The sequence below is a fragment of the Pelodiscus sinensis genome, chromosome 15, assembly GCF_049634645.1.
Source record: "Pelodiscus sinensis isolate JC-2024 chromosome 15, ASM4963464v1, whole genome shotgun sequence".
NCBI lineage: Eukaryota > Metazoa > Chordata > Testudines > Trionychidae > Pelodiscus > Pelodiscus sinensis.
In genome coordinates, this window is record NC_134725.1 from 41693915 (window position 1) to 41713327 (window position 19413).

The following is a 19413-nucleotide window of genomic DNA, read 5'->3' on the forward strand; positions in this document are numbered from 1 at the left end:
GCCAACAATTCCCAACATTGTTAGCTTAACTGCAACTGTATATAGAGGGAATGTTTTCAGAGAATTTGCCATTAACAACTCCAAGATCTCTTTCTTGAGTGGTAACAGCTCATTTAGACCTCTTTATGTACAGCTGTAGTGTTTTAAGTGTAGACAAGCCCAAAGTCTTTGCTCCCCCCAGCAGAGAGAGTACTTTGGATCATATGTAGCAAGTTCCTATAAGGCTTTGGTATGTGATCAGACCAAAGATTGTTCTGTAACCAGTTTTGTCCCACAGCTGTACTGGGCTGTTGCAAGGAGAAGCACCGAAACAAGCCATTTCATATACCTGTAGAATAAGAGAACCATTACAACACCCACCCTTTTACCATATACTCAATATGGAGTGACAGACGCACTGAGACCTTCTCCCCCACACTATAATCTGTAATATGAAAGAAACAGAGTGAGCATTTACATTGCACTTTTTTAATTGCACAGTTTTTAAATATTAAGTGGAGAAGCAATTCATCGAAACTAAACAGCAATAGAAAACTTTCAGAAGCATTTACATAGTAAGTTACGTAAAATTTACAAGAGATGTTTAATGTTATGTTGAGCCAACTGTACATGAGAAGTACAGCCCAAATGTTGAGGCAGACAACTGCTGTGTCAAGAACATTATCCCACCTGCTTTCAACTGCCCCAAAGTCAATTTCTGTTATGTATGGAGGATTTTCCCAAATTGGGAAAGATACAGTTTAGGTACATGAACACTTGTTTCTCTCTGAGGTTATCATAACCTTTAGTCTCTGAAAAGGAAAATGAGCATTTCCTCTTCAAGAGAAAGTATACAATCGTAGCCTAAGATGGGTATAAATTAGCAATACTACGCCCGGTGAAAATACTTCTAAAGAGAGTAATGTTCTTTATGAAGTAGCCATCTACTCTACTTCTGGCTTAAGAAAAAAAATGAGGGGGAGGGGAATGGTTTCTGCAACACTAATGAACATGTCAGACACTGATCAACTGGGGAAAGAGTTCATTGGCAAAAGTATCTTCCCAAGAATGGTCTGTGCCCAGTGGAGAGGGCATTTCACTGAAGGGAGAAGGGGAGCCTTCATATCCAGAGTCACTACCTGCATCCAACCGACAGCAAGAGGTCTCAAGGCTGTGTTCAGATGAGAGCAGGTCTGAGATACCCAGCTCAGGCAAAAAGTTGTCTACGGGTTCCTTTTTAACTGAGACTGAGGCCTGAGAAAGGTCCTTGTCTTCTGAGGGAGAGAGCGATGCTTCTTCTATTTTCGCTAGCATATCAGTGTGGCTGCCCATTTTAGCAGGGATCTCAAAGATTAGGGGCTTGGTGTACACATGGTCAAACCGGATCAGTTCATTAATGGCCTCCAACTTGGCTGATGAGGACCCCAGAGAGGGAGTGGGGGAGGCTGGTAAGGAATCTGATTCTTTTCCACAGATCTCTTCCTCCAGCTCTTCCAAGCACGCTGACTCTGAATTACTGTACCGGAGGAACATGTCTGGGTCCAGGCTGTCCAGAATGCCCAACAGTAGATCAGACTGTGGAACACAAAACCCAGCACTTTAGAAAGGGCATGTAGACTACTGTACACAACTCAAACACACCCTTGAAACCAGCCCCCCCAGACAGAGTTGGCACAATATGGCCTGATAGACACTGAAAGGCAGCACCAACAGGAATGGTCACATGTACTTTGATATGGTCATTTACTTAAGCCTGAGCTTTCTTGTCCATTAACCCTTCCCAGTTTGACTGGGACCATAAGATTGTTCTCATTACTGACTTGCATAACAGAAGTCTTAATGGGGCCATCTCAAGATCAGGTACCCTGCACAGTGGTGGGTACTGTTCAAACAAATAAGCTTTCTTTGCCTCCCGTCTCTGTAGAGCCAGCAAACAGGCTAGATGTGGGAATAAAGTGTCAGTACCAGCTGCTAGCCAGAGCAGTAGTTTCCATGACCACAAGGTTATCAGTCTCAACCTGTATGTTCCTCGGCTTGCAGCTTTCACGAATCTTTGTATCTCTGACTGCTTGGAACCAAGGCAACACTTGAATAGCAGCCAGTAGACTTCACAAAATTAGGCTACTTAAAACCTGTCCAAAGCTACAGTAGGAATGCAAGGCACGCTTTGAAGGTTTGTATTTCTCAGGGCTTTCATGTGCACACAAACAGAATGAGTCAACATGTGATGCAGCTGCAACAAGGCTACATGTTCTAGGGCACAGTGAGTCTCTCGAGTAAGACATGGAACAAATACCCTGCTCTCTGCAGCAATGATGAGATCTAGTCTGGAGCACCAAGTCCACACTTTGGGCAAGATGTGAAGAAACTGGAATATGTCCAGAGATCAACAGAAGTGACATAACTGCAAGAATTCTGAGCTGGGGCAGGGAGAGGGAATGTTAAAAACCTGTGCGTGCGCGTTTAGTCCTCAGAAAAGATTGCATGGCGGGAAAATCAGTCTTCAGTTATGTTAAGGGTTGTTACAGAGATCAAGATAGTTGTCCTACCTTCAGTGGACATGGAGAAGTAGTAGTAATGACTTAGTCTAATCTCCGTGGCTGCAGGTTATCTCTACACTACAGACCTTACAGTGGCACGTATGCAAGGATTCCTGTGTATCTGCACCCTGCCTGCAAAAAACAACTGTGCCTCTGACATAAAGAAACCTCCCCCAACGAGTGCAATAACTACTTCAGTGGGACAGGGATCTCCTGCCAACAGCACTGTTCACACCACCATTTTTTGTCAATGAAACTGATGTTGGTCAGGGGTGTGAAAAATACACCCGTGAGTAACAAAAAGCATTAGCACAGACAAAGCTTTAGGCTGGCTATCAAGACAACTTTCTAATTATAAAGATAATAAAACACTGGACTACCTTCCCAAGGAGGTTACAGAATCCCTGTTATTGGAGGTTTTTAAGAACATCTTTGACAAGACTGTCAGGGATTTTCTATGTATCCTTAAATCCTGCCTCAGTGCCGGGACCTAGACAAATTTCTCAAGCTCCACCCCTTTCAGGCCTGTATTTCTGGGAGTCTGTGCTTCATGTTGCAAGAGCTGAATAATGGGTATGGGGACAATATCAAATCATATACTATTTAATTGCCTTCAAAATAGTCAGCATAACTTCTGCTTAACTTCTTGATCTGGTTTTGTCCTATGACCACAGGAGCATTAACAGGCCACTTCATATTGAATGGTTTCTTACAATATGGACTATGCAGTATTGGCCCCAGAATACTGGAAACTAGGTGAGTGAGGTAATCGCTTTCATTGGGCCAACTTCTGTTGGTGAGAAACAAGTTTTGAGTTCACACAGAGCTTGAAACCCGGTCGACCCAACAACAGAAGTTGGTCCAACACAAGTTACTGCCTCCCTCACCTAGATTCTGATTTTTTGGACACAACTTGTATGTCAGCAATTTTTGCCCAAGACTCACAAGTACAAATGTGTCTAAGAGCCTCTGGGCCTTTAAAATATGCCTTTCTATCAAGAGCTACCTCAACAATTCACACTGGAACTGTTACTGGTGTGTTACAGCTCAAATTCTACTGCCACGAGCACCAAAGCAGATGAATTGGATATCCACTTGGCTACAGTTTTTTCAAAAATTCATGCTCTGTAAAAAGGATGGCTGCTCACCTCAGAGTCTGAAGAGTCATTGCTATCAGAATCCATGTGGAGAGCGTCAGGAGGGGTGACTGCTGGGCCTGCACCTTCTGCAGAGGAACACGTAGTCTGAGTGCTGCGGACTCAGCGGACCCGGTCACCATCCTGATGTCATCCACCTGTGATTCCATCACCATCTGCATCAGAAGAGAAGCCTAATTATCCAGAGTTATTTGGACTCCCAAACCATGTGCTGAAGTTCTTGCCGTTATTGCAAGGCTGTGATACTGCCCCAGGGACATGCAGCCATCCTTTGGTTGCCTGTTGGCTGAATCACAATGTCACTTGGCTAGCACCAAGAACAAGGACCAGTGCTGCAGAGACTGGGAAGTGAGACAACAGTCATAGGCATGTGTTCATAACACACTGCTGTGGCTAACATCCATAAACTGGTTCCTTCCCCGGAGGAAAACTGACCTCTCCAGCCCATTATTTCCCCTTTGTGGCATAGATTTAATATTCACTCACCACCAACCAGTTTGTGGCCACAGTTAATGCAACTTGGAATTCAAGAGTAAAAAGCAAATTACACAGAGTCCAGCTTACATGTACATTTTAGGAGTTTGAATGCACTCTGAATGTTGGTGGGGGAAGGGCATTTCCAAGCTGTCAGTGGAGAGAGTACAGGCCTACTAATTAATGATTACAGTAGGACTTTAGCTCTCAGGATGCGTATGTAAGCCAACCTTCTGCAGGCTCAGCGGAGCTGGCTGTCCCAGACTCCCAGGGCAGGCGGGCTCACCTTGGGCACTTTGCCTGGTGTCTCCAGTGCATCTAGCCCTAAGCGGGCGCGCAGTTCCTGGTTCTGCACGGTGAGGCCTTGGCTCTTCTCCCGCAGCAGCTGGTTTTCGAGCAGGAGCTTCTGGTTCTGAAAGAAGCACAGAGACCACCTGAGCAGCCCGCTCAGCAGCGCCGCGCCTGCCCAGGCGCCTCGCCCGGCCGCCTCCTACCTCCTGCTCCAGCTCCAGCACCTGCTGCTCCAGCTCGCTCATCCGCGCCTTCTTCCTGTCCCGGGCGCTCTGCGCCGCCACGCGGTTCTTCAGTTTCCTGCGGGGAGAGCAGCACTGAGCCCCGGCCCGGCGCCCCCACTCGCTCCTCCGCCCGCCGCCCCGCACCCCCGCGCCCGGCCCACCTGCGCAGCGCCTTCTCCTCGGGGCTGAGGTGCGTGAGGCGCTGCCGCTTGCGCGCGGGCTGCGAGGGCTCGGGGCTGGGGGAGCGCGCGCCGCCCGCCGGCAGCACGAGGGAGAGGGGCTCGGCCGCCTGGCCGGGGAGCAGCAGCAGCCGCGGGGCGGCGGGGCCGGGCAGCGGCACCATCACGCGCGCGGGGCTGCGGGGCGTTCTGAGCGGAGAGCCCAGCTGCGACCAACGTTCCACCGAGCGAACGCTGGGCTCCGCCCCCTTCTACTGCCACCGTGGCTCGGCCTCATTGGTCAGGGCCTTGTGACGACAAGCGTTGCTGAGGTTGCGATTGGCCCTCTTCGGGGCCAAAGGGCAAATGTATTGCGTCAGACGGGGGTGGGGCCCTCGGCCGCCTCGGCCTTATTGCATCAGCTGCACGGCCCGGGCGCGGGTTCATGGGGCGCGCGACCCGGAAGCGGCCGCGCGCTTCAGTCCCAGCCCGGCCGGGGGGGCCAACGGGCGCTTTGAATCCCCCCCGCCCGCTTCCTGCACCCTCAGCCCCGCTGGCGCCGCGCGCCCGACGCGGCAGGGGCTGGGCCCGCGGGGGGGTCGCTGTCGGGGCTGCTGAGCGAGCGCCGGGGGCCCCGCCCGTGGAGCCGAGCTGCTCCCCCCGCCCCGTCGTGCCAAAGGTCCGGCCCGGCGCCTGCTTCGCGAAGCGGCTCCTGGGCCCCGCTGCCCGCCCAGCCCGCGGCGCCTCGGGCCTTCGCCAGTCACAGCGTCGGCCGAGGAGGTGCCCAGGGCCGGCCGCGTTCACAACAGGCACCGCGCGGCGCAGGTGGAACGTGCGGTTCTGTCCGCACTGCGCCCCTCCGGCCCTGGCTGGGAACTGGCCTGGCGCTGCCACCCCCTTGCTCCCTGTCCTGCCGCCGGCGGCCTTGCTGCAGCTCACAAGTTTTTTATTCATTTTAAAACGTGAAGTGTTCTTGGAGTTTGGTTTTAACTATTCTCCTGTGAAACCTGCAGGCCAGTCCTATAGCTTGCGCTTAAGAGCCTTCTGGAAATTAATTAGCCTTTAAATAGAAGTAAAAGTCTGTTGCCAGCTCTCATGATTTTGTCATGAGTCTTATGATGATTTGTTTCCTTGAAACCTCAGCTCCTAGGATCAAATGGCTTTGTGAGGATTTCTGCCTTCATTCTTAAAGAAAAATGTTTTAGACCTTGTGACCATGGAGAAATCTTCAAAACATGACCCCAGTGCATCCAAAAGGCTAAAAAAAAACCAGAAGGCAAATAAAAAGACCAAAGAATTGTCTATGTGGCCACTTACTGTACTGTAACTTTCTCATTCAAAGGTGTGAAAAAACATCCCCCCTCTCCCAGTGCAGGAAGCTACAGCACTGTACAGCACCAGCTTAATCAGGCTCCCAGTGCTGTTAGCTGCCCTCCTCATGGTGGTTGTTTACCTGCAGGGTTCCTGCCATGACCACACTGCCACATTAAAGAGCTGCTGTGGCAATGCTTTAAACTTCTAAGTGTAGGCAAATCCCTAATCTATTATTTTTACACATACGTGTGAGTTTAAAGCCAACCACATGATTTTAGGTGAGCCTGATTCATGATTTTTCACCATATGGGATGGACAATATTGTGAAGGTGATTTGAAAGTATCATTGTCACATCTTTTTAAAACCAGTTTCTAGTCTATTATTTGTAATGAGGTAACACCCCCTCAGCCCCAGGCAGATGCAGTAATTTCACAGGGCCTGCCGTAGTAGTATGTTTCCAAAGTTAAAATGATCTATTTGAAGCTTGGTGAACTGCAAAAAGTGATAGAAAGTAATCTAGATTTTTCTACAAATATTTCAGTTGTTGTATTCAAGAATTAGGAACAAGGTAAGAATATATTTTACAATTTAAAATCTAACCAGCAGCCTTTAAGAGAGTTGATACAAGATGTGAGAAATATGTTAGTATTGCAGCTGAGTGGTCTGACATTATTTAATGCTTGTTATTAAATAAAGGAATTAGATGTAATGTTTCTATCATCTTATTTCTAAGTTATCTTCTAAGAATCGATGGCTGTGTCTAGACTGGCCAGTTTTTCCAGAAAATCAGCTGCTTTTCTGGAAAAACTTGCCAGCTGTCTACACTGGCCACTTGAATTTCTGCAAATACTATGCTGCTCCCATTTGGGCAAAGCTTTTGCGCAAAAGGGCCAGTGTAGACAGCTCAGATTTGTTTTCTGCAAAAAAGCCCCAATTGCGAAAATGGCGATTGGGGCTTTTTGGCGGAAAAACGCGTCTAGATTGGCACGGATGCTTTTCCACAAAAAGTGCTTTGGCACGGACGCTTTTCCGCAAATCTAGATGCTCTGTTCCGAAAATGCTTTTAACGGAAAACTTTTCCGTTAAAAGCATTTCCGGAAAATCATGCTAATCTAGACGCAGCTTTTGTGTTTTCAGGTGCCTGAGTAGCCCCTGGAATTTTAATTCAGCTCCTCCACTTTTATGTAAAATGGTGCACCTGGTGATTGTGGGTCCCAAAACTGAAGGGGTAACAAGAGAGTGATAAGGTCAGCAAAAAGAAGGCCGAAGAGATATGCAGCATTATTAACAGCAAGTCTTCTAATTCTGGATGGTTAAGGTTTCAGTCCTGCTCAAAACTTTATTAAATAATCTTAATATTATTAATAGCAGTTTTATTGTCACTGAGTCATGGGATCCAGTATGTTGTAAACACACTTCTGACAGTGACCCCTTTAGTCTGCCAGGCCACAGAGACCCATACAGATCCACATAGGCGGGCCCATGGCCTCTAGGAGTCAGAGGCCTTTAGTATCTGCTATCGCAGATGCTCTGTGACTGCCTGCCAAGCCAGACTCCTGTCGGAAGCTTGCACTCGGTGCAACACTCTCAAGGTGCATTTAAAGAGACACAGGCAGCCTTTTCAAAGCACCTAACCCTTTACTAGCCCCCTGACGCACAGAATCTGAAAGTCCTTGGGTTAGTTAGTACCTCCATCCTGGCCAAACCACTGCCCCCATGATGAACCAGCTAAGCTGTGTTGGACTCTGGCTCTGACTCCTCCTCTTGTCCCCCTCCTTGTTTCTCCAGGTACAGGGTGCAGAGTCCCTCCAAGACTGCCAGTCTTATTCTAGCTACCTTCCAGTTGTTTCCCAACTCATTCCCTTCTTGTCTTGCTTGCTGTAGCTTTCTCTTGTTAGATGCTGATTGCTTAGTCAGTGGGACATTGCTTTGTCTTGCTGGCTTTCTTGATTTGACTGTTTCAGGAGTAGAATTTTAACCTGTTTGCATCCACTGGGTAGCTGTGCAACATACAGAGCAATACTGATGCCTCAGATTAATAAAATACATGACAAAAAATTCAGGTTTCACCACACCATGTTTTCAAATAAAAGTCCAGACTAATATTAGTGGCTGTCCTGTAGGAGGTGTCAGCTGTTAAGTAAACCAAATATTGAACTCTTGACTTAGAACTCTGATAAAGGCAGCTGGCCAAGTCTAGTGCTCTGGCTGCTTTGTGATGTGGCTTGAAAAGTAGGATAGCCATCTGTGACAGGCGAATTCCCAGGCAGGAGGCATAAGGGATCTGTCGAAAAAGTCTTTATTTTCTGAAAAATCAGCATCTAGACTGGTGCTTTTCTCTGGTAAAGCTCTGTGCTGAAAAAAAGCGGCAGCCATTTTTATGCTAATGAAGCACAGGAGATTTAAATCCCTGCTTCATTAGCAATTGCGATACGTCTAATTTACATCCCTTTTCCGAAAAAGGGATGTAGTCTAGATGTAGCCCCTGTGTGTTTCTCCAACGCTTCCCCCTGTGAGCACTTTTATAACTGTCTGGGTTTGTCATTTCTTCCCTTTGTCCTTCTTGGTAACTTTCTGCTCTCCCAGCCCCCAGACAAGGTGGCCAGCTGGTTTCCCCTAGCCTGCAGGTACGCTTTTGTTCCCTCCAGGGGAGGCCTGTTCAGGTGCTGATGGTTGTTAACAATGAGTGATACTCGCTTAAAGCTTGTCAGAAGAGGGGGGCACGCTGAATGGCCTTCCATGGCACAGAAGTTTCATTACTTTGTGGTATCAACCAGAATTTTAAATTTGCACAGATGCCCCCAAATGGTTTCACTCTGTGACCTTGAATAAACCTTTTATAGCAGGACTCTCAAACTCCTGACTCACAGGCCATTTGAGGCAGGAGCCATTGCACAATCCAGCCTGGGCATCTCAGTGGGGTGAAGGAGGCTGTCTTCCTCTTCCCCAAGCTCTGCCCTTCCTTCCATGGCACCCTATTCCTGAGAACATGACAGCAGTGGCAGGAGTGGGGAGGAAGTGGAGTGAGTGCACCAGCCGAGTACACTCTGCTTCCCTGCAGCTCCTGCCACCCCAGTCGCTGCTGCTGCACTGCACTAAGCCCCCAGCAATCACTGAAGCCATGGCTTTGGGGAGGGGATGGAGAGGGCAGGGTGTGGGTGGGAAGGGGCTCCCAGGCCAGATTGCATTGCGGCTCTAGCTGAGGATGTCCCAAGGCCTAGCAGTTTGACACCCCTGCCTTCCACAGTAAATTATGTATTTGTTTCTTGTTGACTGCTTGTAGTTTAACCACTGAGACCAGCAAGAAACTAAAGAAATGAATTGAATGACTTTATAAAATCTCATGAAGAAACAAATAATCTAACCCTTACCACAGAACACAGCTTTTTTATAACCCACAGAGAATGTCCATAGTTACAGTAAACATAAGTGAAAAGAAAACTAAAATTAAAATTTGAGCAGTTCAGTTCACACAAACACAATAAGAATAGACTGAGAGGTCCCAAGAGCTTAGATTTAGTTCACCAAAGTCTCAGTTTGTGCCTCTGATCATCAAATCTGCACCATATGCTGAGTCTGAACTATCTCTCCACTTGCTTGAAGGGAATCCTCAGATGGAGTTAGGGTTGCCAGGTGTCCGGTTTTCTACCAGACAGTCCGGTATTTGCGCCCTCTGTCCGGTAAAAAAATTGAGAAAATACCGGAAATGTGCAATGTCCGGTATTTTCTGAATTCCTGTCTGGGTGCCGGACGGAAGCCTGGCGGCGGTGGGGGAATAACTGGAAGGCGGGGCCATGATTGGCGCTGAGAGCCCTGTGGTCGCATGCAAAAGCCGGGCAGGACAGGGGCAGTGGCTGGGACTCCCAGCCACTCCCCCTGCCTGGCTTCTGCAAACAACCAGAGGCTCCCAATGCTGATTGCAGCCCTGCCTACCAGCTGGGAGCCTCTGGTTGCGTGCAGAAGCCGGATGAGGGGAGTGGCTCCCAGCCCCGCCCCCTGCTCCTTCCCAGCTTTTGCTAGCAACTAGAGGGAGTGCCTGCCGGAGGTGCAGCCTGTTGGACTCCAGCTGCGGCCAGTGGCTGCACCCCACCCCCCACCAGTTCTGCTTCCCGTCCCCCTTCCTCTGGACCCCCCCTCTTCCTATCCAGCTCCCCGGGTCCCCAATCCCTCCCCAGCTCTGCTTCCCACTCCCCCTTCCTTCCAGCCAGACCTGGGGCTCCCGATCCCCCCTCCAACAGCTCCGCCTCCCTTCCTCTTGGCTGGCCCTACCCCCTCCCGACTGGCCCCACCCCCCCAAGCCACGGGTCAAGTGTGTTCGGTTTTTTTGGGGGGGGGAGGGGGGACTACCGGGTAACCCTAGATGGAGTCCAGGCAGACTCTTCCTCTGCTGTGGAGCAGGCCTAGGCAGCCAGCTCCCTGATTAACCAGACAGTTAACTCACAAGTGAACAGACTCAAAGAAAACCCTGTTACAAGAAAATACAAAGACTGAGACTAACAAAACAGAAATGACTCTTCCCCCATTGCTACATTTACAGAGGAGCTGAAGAATCACATGGACTGAGAAAGTGACTAGAACAGTTTGGCTAAAATCCAAACAGCATTGAAAGCATTGCAGTTAACACAGAAGTTATTTTTCCTCCCACAGTCTCCTTGCTCTAAGTAGTATTATCCCTAGTAGGGGGTTAACAACATCACTGCCTGCTCCTGGCTTAGCGTCTTCCAGCTCTCACAGGCCTTAGAAAAGCATCTGCCTTGCCTGCGTGCTCATGCAGTCTGACCCCAAACTACCACCCCCAACTCCAGAAGCTTCTGAGTAAAGAGGTAAATCTGCCCAGCAACAGTAACACTCAACTCTCTCCTACCTCCCACACGGGGATTTCTTAAAGAGATAGCTCCCTATTAAGTGCATGGGTTACACAAGCACCAGCACAGCACTCCTCCCCATAGCACAGGCAGGATTGCGAGTGCCCACAAGGTTCCAGGGGACAAACGCCATGTATTCCACTGCCCCGCTCAGGTAGGTTTTACACAGCACCTTCTCTCTATGAGTTCTCCCACCAGTGCTGTCACCTGTGGAGCTCAACCAGTAATAACAACCTGGAAAATCTCCACAAAATTCCTTAGCTTGGACAAGGCAACTGAATCTTTGCCATAGATTAAGTCATTATTTCCCAATGATATAGCCCTTATTTGCTGTGTTCCAGGTGGCCACCATATCAAAAGGAAACAATGGTTTGTTTAAGGAAGGTGGGGAGACTGAAGGCTTGTTTACTAGAAGGGGTGGGGGGAAGACAAGTACAATGTTAGTTGCATGAGAAGAGAGAACAGTGGAAAGAGAAGAGAGAAAGGGGCTGTGAGAAAGAAGTGAGAAGAGAGGCCGTGGAAGATGCAGAACATTTAATAGTCTCACTGAGTTCAAGGGCATTTTCTGAGAAAAGAACCTGTTAGCTCAGCCTGTGTGCCGGATCATATGGACAGTGGCCCTGGGCTTCAGTCCAGCTAAACAGCTTGTGCATTGCGAGGTCTATTTCAGATGGTCAGAGGGATAGTAAGAGTGTTTCTGTTGTTCCGAGACTTGGTTTGAATTCAGACCTGTGCTCTTAGTTATTTTGTTCTTTTAATTTTAATTGCAGTTGGTATCATAGTTTTAAAATGGTTCCATCGGGACTCAAACATCCCTGTCAGACCTGGGAGGTCAATAATTGCATTTGGACTGTAACTGAGTTTGTACCAGGGTTAGGGACTAGTAGCACTGGCAAGAGAACAGTTTGGTTTCCCTAGGTAGTTTCTAGGTAAGCTTCAGCCATTCTTTGTTTACCCTCTTGGTGTTCTTCACCTGAGGCCAATCCATTGTTCTGGCAAAATGCATCTCACTCTTGCAGAATTCCTTGTGTGTCTGATTTTGAAGTACTCACATAGCGCTGTCAGCTCATCTCAGGACACAGTGAATTCACCTTGGACAGACAAGATTCACCACTAAGAGCCACAGTTCTCCAAGCACAACAAACACATGTTGAAAGAAGAAACAAAAACGTAAGCATTACCAATGATCCACCCGCAGGGAAGATTCAAGAAACCTCCCACTGGACAATTCTGGAATAACCTGCCCATAGAAAAGTTTCTTCCTTACCTCTGTTAGGGTATGTCTACACATCAAAATTATTTCAAAATAACAACTGTTATTTCGAAATAACTTTCCTAGCATCTACACAACCCAAACTGCTATTTCAAAATTAAATCGAAATAGCAGAGCGCTTATTTTGAAATTGATAAACCTCACTCCAAGAGGAATAACGCCAATTTCAAAATTGCTATTTTGAAATAAGTGCTGTGTAGACACTTATTTTGAAATAGGGGGCCTTCAGCCCTTCCCAGTGTGCCCTGGTGGCCACTCTGGCCTCAACCAAGAACACTTCTCTCCCTCCCCCGCTCCCCGGAGCCCTTAAAGGGGTAGACTCTGGCCACAGTGCCTGTGCCAGCTCCAAGCCTGCCAGCCCAGAGCCAGCAGTCACTGCCCTGACCCAGTGGCCCCAAATCATGAGCCACCAAGCCACTGGCAGCCAACCCTCCACCGCTCCCCAGGAGCAGTCTGCCAGCTCCCAGGAGCCTGCCAGGGCCCAGAGAAGGTGGGCGCCTTCCTGGTCCAGGGTGGAGATCATGGACCTTATGCAGGTTTGGGGGGGATGCCTCCAACATCCATAATCTCCGCACTAGATGGGGGAACGCGGCTGTCTGTGGCAGGATAGCTGCCAGCCTGGCCACCAAAGGCCACATGCAAACCCAGGAGCAGGGTCGCATGAAAATCAAATTGGTCCAGCGAGACCCCCCCCAGTGCTGAGCCCTGAGCTTCCCCTCCCACTTCTTCCCCTTGCTTCCCACTTCCAGCTTCCACCTCCCAGGTTTCCCCCTCCCCTCTCCCACCCTCTCTCTTCCCCTCTCCTGCCTCCTTTCCCCAGTCTCACCAGAGTTTCATTCCACCCCCCCCCCCACTTTTGTTACATAAAGAGTTTGTGTTCTTGAAAATACGTGTATTTTATTTGACATCAGGAAGGGGGGTGGGGTTCGGTGGTAAGTGGAAGGACGTGAGGGAGGAATGAGGCACAAGCCCCCAGTGGGGCAGACCAGAGAGGCTCTTAGTGCTCCTCAGGGTGGAAGCTCTCCTGTAGGGCCTCCTGGATACTGACAGCCCCCCGATGGACCTCCCAGATGGCAGCCTGCAGAAAGTGCAGCCAGGCTCGCAGCAACGCGTCCACAAGAATCACCAGAGTGCCCAGGGGCAGCTCTAGCTCCATGTTACAGAGTGCTGTGGTGTCCCGAGTGACGGCAACCAGAGCACGCAGAGACATAATGCTTTGCTGTCCTTCATTGAGGTAGGCAAACAAGCAGGGAAAGCTGAGAACCGACTGTCCAGGATGGGTCCCTTTAAGCACAGGCCTCAGCTAGCCTCAGGCAGCAGCCACACAAAGTAAATCCTGACCTGATGCCCTGCCGGACCTGGTTCCGGCTGGCCTTAAATGCGATTCAGCATCCACCCAGTGTGGACGTGCTATTTCAAAATAGGAAAACACTATTTCAAAATGCATTTTATGTGTAGATGCGTTATTTCTAAATATCTTATTTCAAAATTAGATATTTCAAAATAACGCTGTAGTGTAGACGTATCCTTATAATATTTTATGCCTGACATAACAGAGCATATTAGTTGTGTAAGTGCAGCTGCCCTGTAATAGAATGATAGAATCATAGAACACTATGGAATGGACCTCGAGAAATTTTCAAGTCCAGTCCCCTGCCGTCATGTCAGGACCAAGCACTGTCTAGATCATCCCTGACTAACCTGCTCTTCAATATCTCTAGTGATGGAGATTCCACAACCTCCCTAAGCTTATCCCAGTGTTTAACCACCCTGACATGCAGGAAGTTTTTCCTAATGTCCAACCTAAACCTCCCTTGCTGCAATTTAAGTCCATTGCTTCTTGTCCTATCCTTAGAGGCCAAGGAGAACAATTTTTCTCCCTCCTCCTTGTACACTCTTTTAGATACTTGAAAATTACTATCATGTCTCCTCTCAGTTTTCTTTTTTCTAAACGAAAAAAGCCCAATTCTTTCAGACTTCCCTCATAGCTCATGTTCTCTGGACCTTTCATCATTTTTGTTGCTCTTCTCTGGACCTTCTCCATTTGTTCACATCTTTCCTGAAACATGGTACCCAGAACTGGACACAATACTCCAACTGAGGCCTAATCAGCGCAGAGTAGATTGGGTTTCTTGTGTCTTGCTCACAACACTCCTGTTAATAGTGCATGAATACTGTATGTTATCTGGTTATTTGGCCATTTACTCTGTGAATAGTTTAATAGAGGAAATAAAACAAGAAGGGGAGAATAGCTCAGGGTAAGGCATTTCTCAGCAAACACCTGAGACAATAGCAGGATTAGAAAACACCTGGGAACCAGAAGATCAAAAGGATCCTAGTCATGTAAAAGGGCATTCTCTTTCAAAAGGGAGATACTGTCAGAGGGAGTTTTTGGGGGGACCAGACTGACACACAGATGCTACAGGGGAGAGGAGTGTCTGACAAAGTTAAGCTTGCCTAGTCACCAAGTCATGATGGTAACTCATTATTCTCCTTCAAAACCCTCCTTAAAATGTCTCTTTTCTCTGATAATTAGCAAAAGCTGGATGATGATTGAGTTGCTGGTGTGCTGAGACTACTGCTTGTCATGTTGACCAATATTGTTTGATTATTTCTTTGTGCTCCTATCCACTTATTGTCTCTTGTCTTAGATAATACACTCTTTGGACAGGCACTGTCTTTCTGAGCGGTGTTGGTACCACATCTAGGACCAGGGGGTGGTGATTGTTGGAAATAATCCAGGACACTCTGGATGCAGGTGAAGACAAGCGGAGGATTTATTATACACCAGCTGATGGAGTGACACGCAGGGGTTACCCTGGTGAACACTGGTTAATTAACACAATACAATAGGTTATATAGTCAGCAGGTGGACGGAGGAAAAATGATTTGATAGGTCTAGCAGCAAGACGAAATGAGCACATAAGCCAATAGAACTACTAAAGATTACATAATATCTCCGCCCATTGCAAAGTAACAACTCATTAATTAATATACAGGTGGTTATTGTTCAAATGCCAAAACATGTCAGCAAAGCAGTAATAACATTTTAGTCTGCATAGATGATGATGTTGCTATAGCAGGCGGGTATGGCCTTGAGTTGGTGGACTGCTTGGTTCTCAGGCTTATTATCTAGGAGTGAAGCAAGACAGTTTAAGCAAATTTTATGAATGTTATCTTAAGCAAAATGTGTTACGTTACCAACTGGGACCCTGTCCGAGTGTTTTAGAACGTGGTTGCTATGGTGCCTAGGGTCTTTTACTGCCTGCAGCTCTTATTCTGACTGTGGTGTTCCCAGGCTTGATCCCAGGATGGAGTCATGCTGTTTAGAGGCCTACTAGCACATTTAGGGCTGCCTCAGTTTACCCTACAGTGATCTAGGACTAGGAATTCTACACACGACTGTAATATAAATAATTGTTGCAACTCTTTAGGTAAGACATGCATCTGGTCGCCATAGACACCACTGGTCACAGGCACCTGCAGGACAGAACTGCACATGCTTAACGCAGTCAACTGCTGTGTCAGCAGTTTATATGCAGGGTACCGGAGCTCAAGGCCCTTTCTAAGAGAAGGAAATTTTTGAATTCCATCTCGGTAGAGGTAAAGTCCTGAGGCCTGATACTGAGGGGTACCCTCAGAGATCAGCAAGGGTAGGGATGCAGCTAGTCCTGAACCATGACACCTGTTTAATGGAGCAGTGGGTGTTCATGTTAAATTCTTGGTTTTGGGTGTCACCAAGTGACAGTAAGTTCTAAAGGAGAAGTATGTATTGTTCTAGCAAATTTACCCGGAATTCCTCGGGTCATTAAGGAGGTGCTGAGTGCAGGGGGCTGGCAGGTGTAGGGGGTGCAGGAGTTAGGGTAGGAGCTTGGGCCCAGCAGCTGGTCTGGGGTAGGGGCAAAGGCCTGGGGACTGGCCCCAGCTTGCAGCATGCCCCCCCAGACCTGCAGCTGGTCTGGAGGAGTTGAGAGTCTGTGGGCCGGCCCAGGCCTCCAGCTGGCCCTCTGCGTTGCAACTGGCAGGGGGGCATTCTCTAGGAGCTGGCCCCAGCATCTATCTACCCCTCTTTCCCTGCAGACTGTCCAAAGGGGTAGGGGGACCGAGGCTCTGGGGGGGTCTCTGGCCCTGTAGTTGGTTGGGGGAGGGCAGGCTCTGGGGAGGGCTGTCTCTGGCTGGCAGCTGGTCCAGGGGGTGAGGGTCTGTAGGCTGGCCCAGGCCTTCAGCTGCATCCCCCCAGCAACTGGTCCAGGGGGTAGCATCTGGGTGCTGGCCCTGATACCTACCAGGTCCGCCGCCCTACAGCCTGTGGGGGGGGAGGGACAGAGCCAGGCTTTGGGGGCTGCTCCAGCCTCCAGTAGGCCCCTTGCGGACTGCAGGCTCTCCATAGGGACTTTCAAGACTCCTGGGGGGCTAGTCTCCCCGCTCAGACTGGCCATAATCACTGCCAATAGAAACAGCAGGGGGTAGTGCCTGGGAGAGGTGGGGGACACAGAGCCATGTTAGGGTTGCCAGATGGTTGAAACAAAAATAGTGACCCCCCCAAAAAAAACAGGAAAAAATGCTGTTGAAGGGGAAAAAAAGGGAGGAGACCAAAGTTGTTGAGCCCCCCCCCCAAAATTAAAATAAAACAGCATTAAAAGCATGTCCCCTTTAAGAGTGAGTGCAGGGATAGGAACAGGGGAGTGGCTGAGCATTAAGACCCAGGGGAGGCAGTGCTTCCCCTAGTCTTTTTGCCGGCAGCCATTTTGTGCCAGCAGCCTTGGGGAACCAGGTAGCATGGGGCTGGGGTTGGGGGGCTGAGGGTGTTGGGGGCCGGGGAGGGGTTCGGCCGGGTGCTGAGTGTTTGTAGGGTTGGCAGGTGCCCGGCATTTTCACCTCCTGGCCGGGGAAAAAAATCAGAAAATAATGGACAGCTCAGGTGTCCGGTATTCTCTGAATTTTTTACTGGACAGGAGGCGAAAATACTGGACTGTCTGGGTGAATACCGGACACCTGGCAACCCTAAGCCATGTGTGTCTCTGGGGAGCTATGGTCAGCCAGACCCTTCGCTCCCACTTTGTCTTGCACCCCCCTCCTACCCAGACTGCCTGTCCCCACTTGGCTTCTGCACTCAACCTGCCAGCCTGCCCACCCCTGGCCTGCTGCGCCACCTTCCCGCCCGCCCAGACACCACAACTCAGGCCCACTCTCCAGCAGCCCCCTCCCACACATTGAACCCCCCATTCTTGGCCTTACCCCAGAGCCTAGTGGGCCCACAAAATCAACTACCCCTGAGGGGAAGTGGGAAGTGTCTTTCTGCTTTTCAGTCAGGGGCCACATCAGTGAAAGTTGCTTCTCACTTGTGTGCTGTGCTTGACTGATTTTTCTGTGGGTCAGTGGCCCACAGAAGGTTCCCTACCCCTGTTCTATCCCTTTTATGCTGAAATTCCAGGATTTAATTGTGAAGAAATTGACAAATATTCTCTCTCTGGTAGTCTCTTCCAAGAAGATCACGTGATCTCTTAGTTTGGAGGCTAAACTCATTTCCACACACAAAGTGAAGTGTTTTCTTCTCTGCCCAAAGTCACTGCACATGGTGGGACATGGCCCCTGCCAGGTCCCCACTACAAGTTCCGAAGGACATCTGCATACGTGGATTAGCAGGTTTGGTCCTGTTCTCACACGGTGTCAGTATGTCCTCGAGTTTTCTGGGGAGTTCTGCAAACATTTCTCATGTAAACAGTTTGGTTTGCTAAAAGGTTGGGTTTCCCTGGCAGGGGTCACATTACACATTGCAGATCAAGGCAACAGTGGGATTTAGGGTTCACTAGGATTTGCTTTTGGACTTTCCAGAGCTTTGACATTACACAGGAACATGGTTAAAATCCCATCTAAATGGCAAAATGGAGCTGTTTGGTAATCAGGTCTCCAGATGGGGTCTTGTATGTGGCAGCCTCTCGAGGAGGGATCTCAGACTCCTGGTCTGGGGGCCATCTTTGACCCAACCACTTCCCCAGTCCAGCCTGTGAAGTAGTTTGAAAAAGTTATTTAATCAGACCTGCGCAGCTGCTGGCCTAGGAGCCTGGGCCAGCTACTTACCCTCACATGTGGCTCCCACCCACACCCAGGCCCACGGTGCCCACATAGGCCCAGTGGCAGAGGGCGCTGCGAGGTCCAGGAACCACACTGGCCAGGGAACTGCCCAAGATGAGGTGCTTTTGCAGCCAGCAGGGCAGGGCTGGTGGGTTTCACTTTCGATTATCCTTGGTGGGGATCTCAGTGTGAAAGCACAGATGTTAGTAGGGGAGAGGGGGAGCACGGGTGTTAGCTGGGGAGGGAGCACGCATGTTAGTGGGTGGCGGGGGAGGCATCCCAGCATGAGGACATGGGGGTGTCAGGATGAGGAATCAGTTTCATGTCTTTTGTAGGATCCTGGACTCTGTCTGGACACAGGGGGAGACACTATCAACTTGCCTGTCGTGTATTGCCCACCAGTGAGGCCGACTGCCACCGTGGGCCAGGGGCTAAGGTGTGGGAGGGAATTGGTCCATGCCCTGGGAGGGGGCACTTTGGGCAGAAGGGGCAGACTGCAGCATAGGACCCTGGCTCTCAAGCGCCATGTGGAGTGGCGGAGCAGTGCACCAGTACTCTGGTGGCAATTCAGAGGGGGCTAGGGCTCCAGCTTCCATCACTGTCACGGTAGCGGCAGCTGGGAGCCCCAGACTCTTTGAGTTGGGGATGTACAATCCCAGTTAATTAGTTAATTGGCTGAATGTTACATTTAACTGGTGGGGTCCTGTAGGTCCTGGTAGGAGTGGTACTCACCAATTCACTGGTTAAGTGGGGACATCCCTGCTTTGAAGTGCCAGGCCATGGGCCAACTGCCCCTTTAGTCCCCCCTATTGCTGGGCTGGTGGCCAACCCCGAGTGCCCAGAACTCATGAATCATCCTTCCCCTCCCCTCCAGGAGAGAATGGCTTCTTGAAATCACAGAAAGAAATATACGTGGGTGTCTTTATTTGGCATCTGGAGTGAGAGACTGAAAGTCTGCCATTAAAAAAACAAACAGAAACAAAAAAGGCAACTGGGATTCTCTTCTAATGCCCTGTACTGACAAACCAGCACAGTCTACTCAGAGTGATCACTGGTACAGCA

General features: G+C 49.4%; 1 protein-coding gene and 1 long non-coding RNA gene across 2 annotated transcripts in view; one reads left to right on the plus strand and one right to left on the minus strand.

Annotated features, from left to right (window-relative positions):
• Positions 1–452: 452 nt before the first annotated feature.
• Positions 453–5087, minus strand: XBP1 (X-box binding protein 1). The gene is given in 6 exon segments (XM_075898925.1): positions 453–1554; positions 3668–3742; positions 3745–3831; positions 4437–4562; positions 4645–4741; positions 4827–5087. Coding segments are annotated over 6 exon segments (1128 nt in total). The 5' UTR covers positions 5009–5087; the 3' UTR covers positions 453–993.
• A 5356-nt stretch (positions 5088–10443) lies between these two features.
• The window catches only part of LOC142818533 (uncharacterized), a 30128-nt gene continuing 21158 nt past the window's right edge, over positions 10444–19413 (plus strand). The window contains exons 1-2 of the long non-coding RNA XR_012896040.1: positions 10444–11157; positions 12023–12173. This is a non-coding gene — a long non-coding RNA (uncharacterized LOC142818533). The remainder of the gene's footprint in view (positions 11158–12022; positions 12174–19413) is intronic.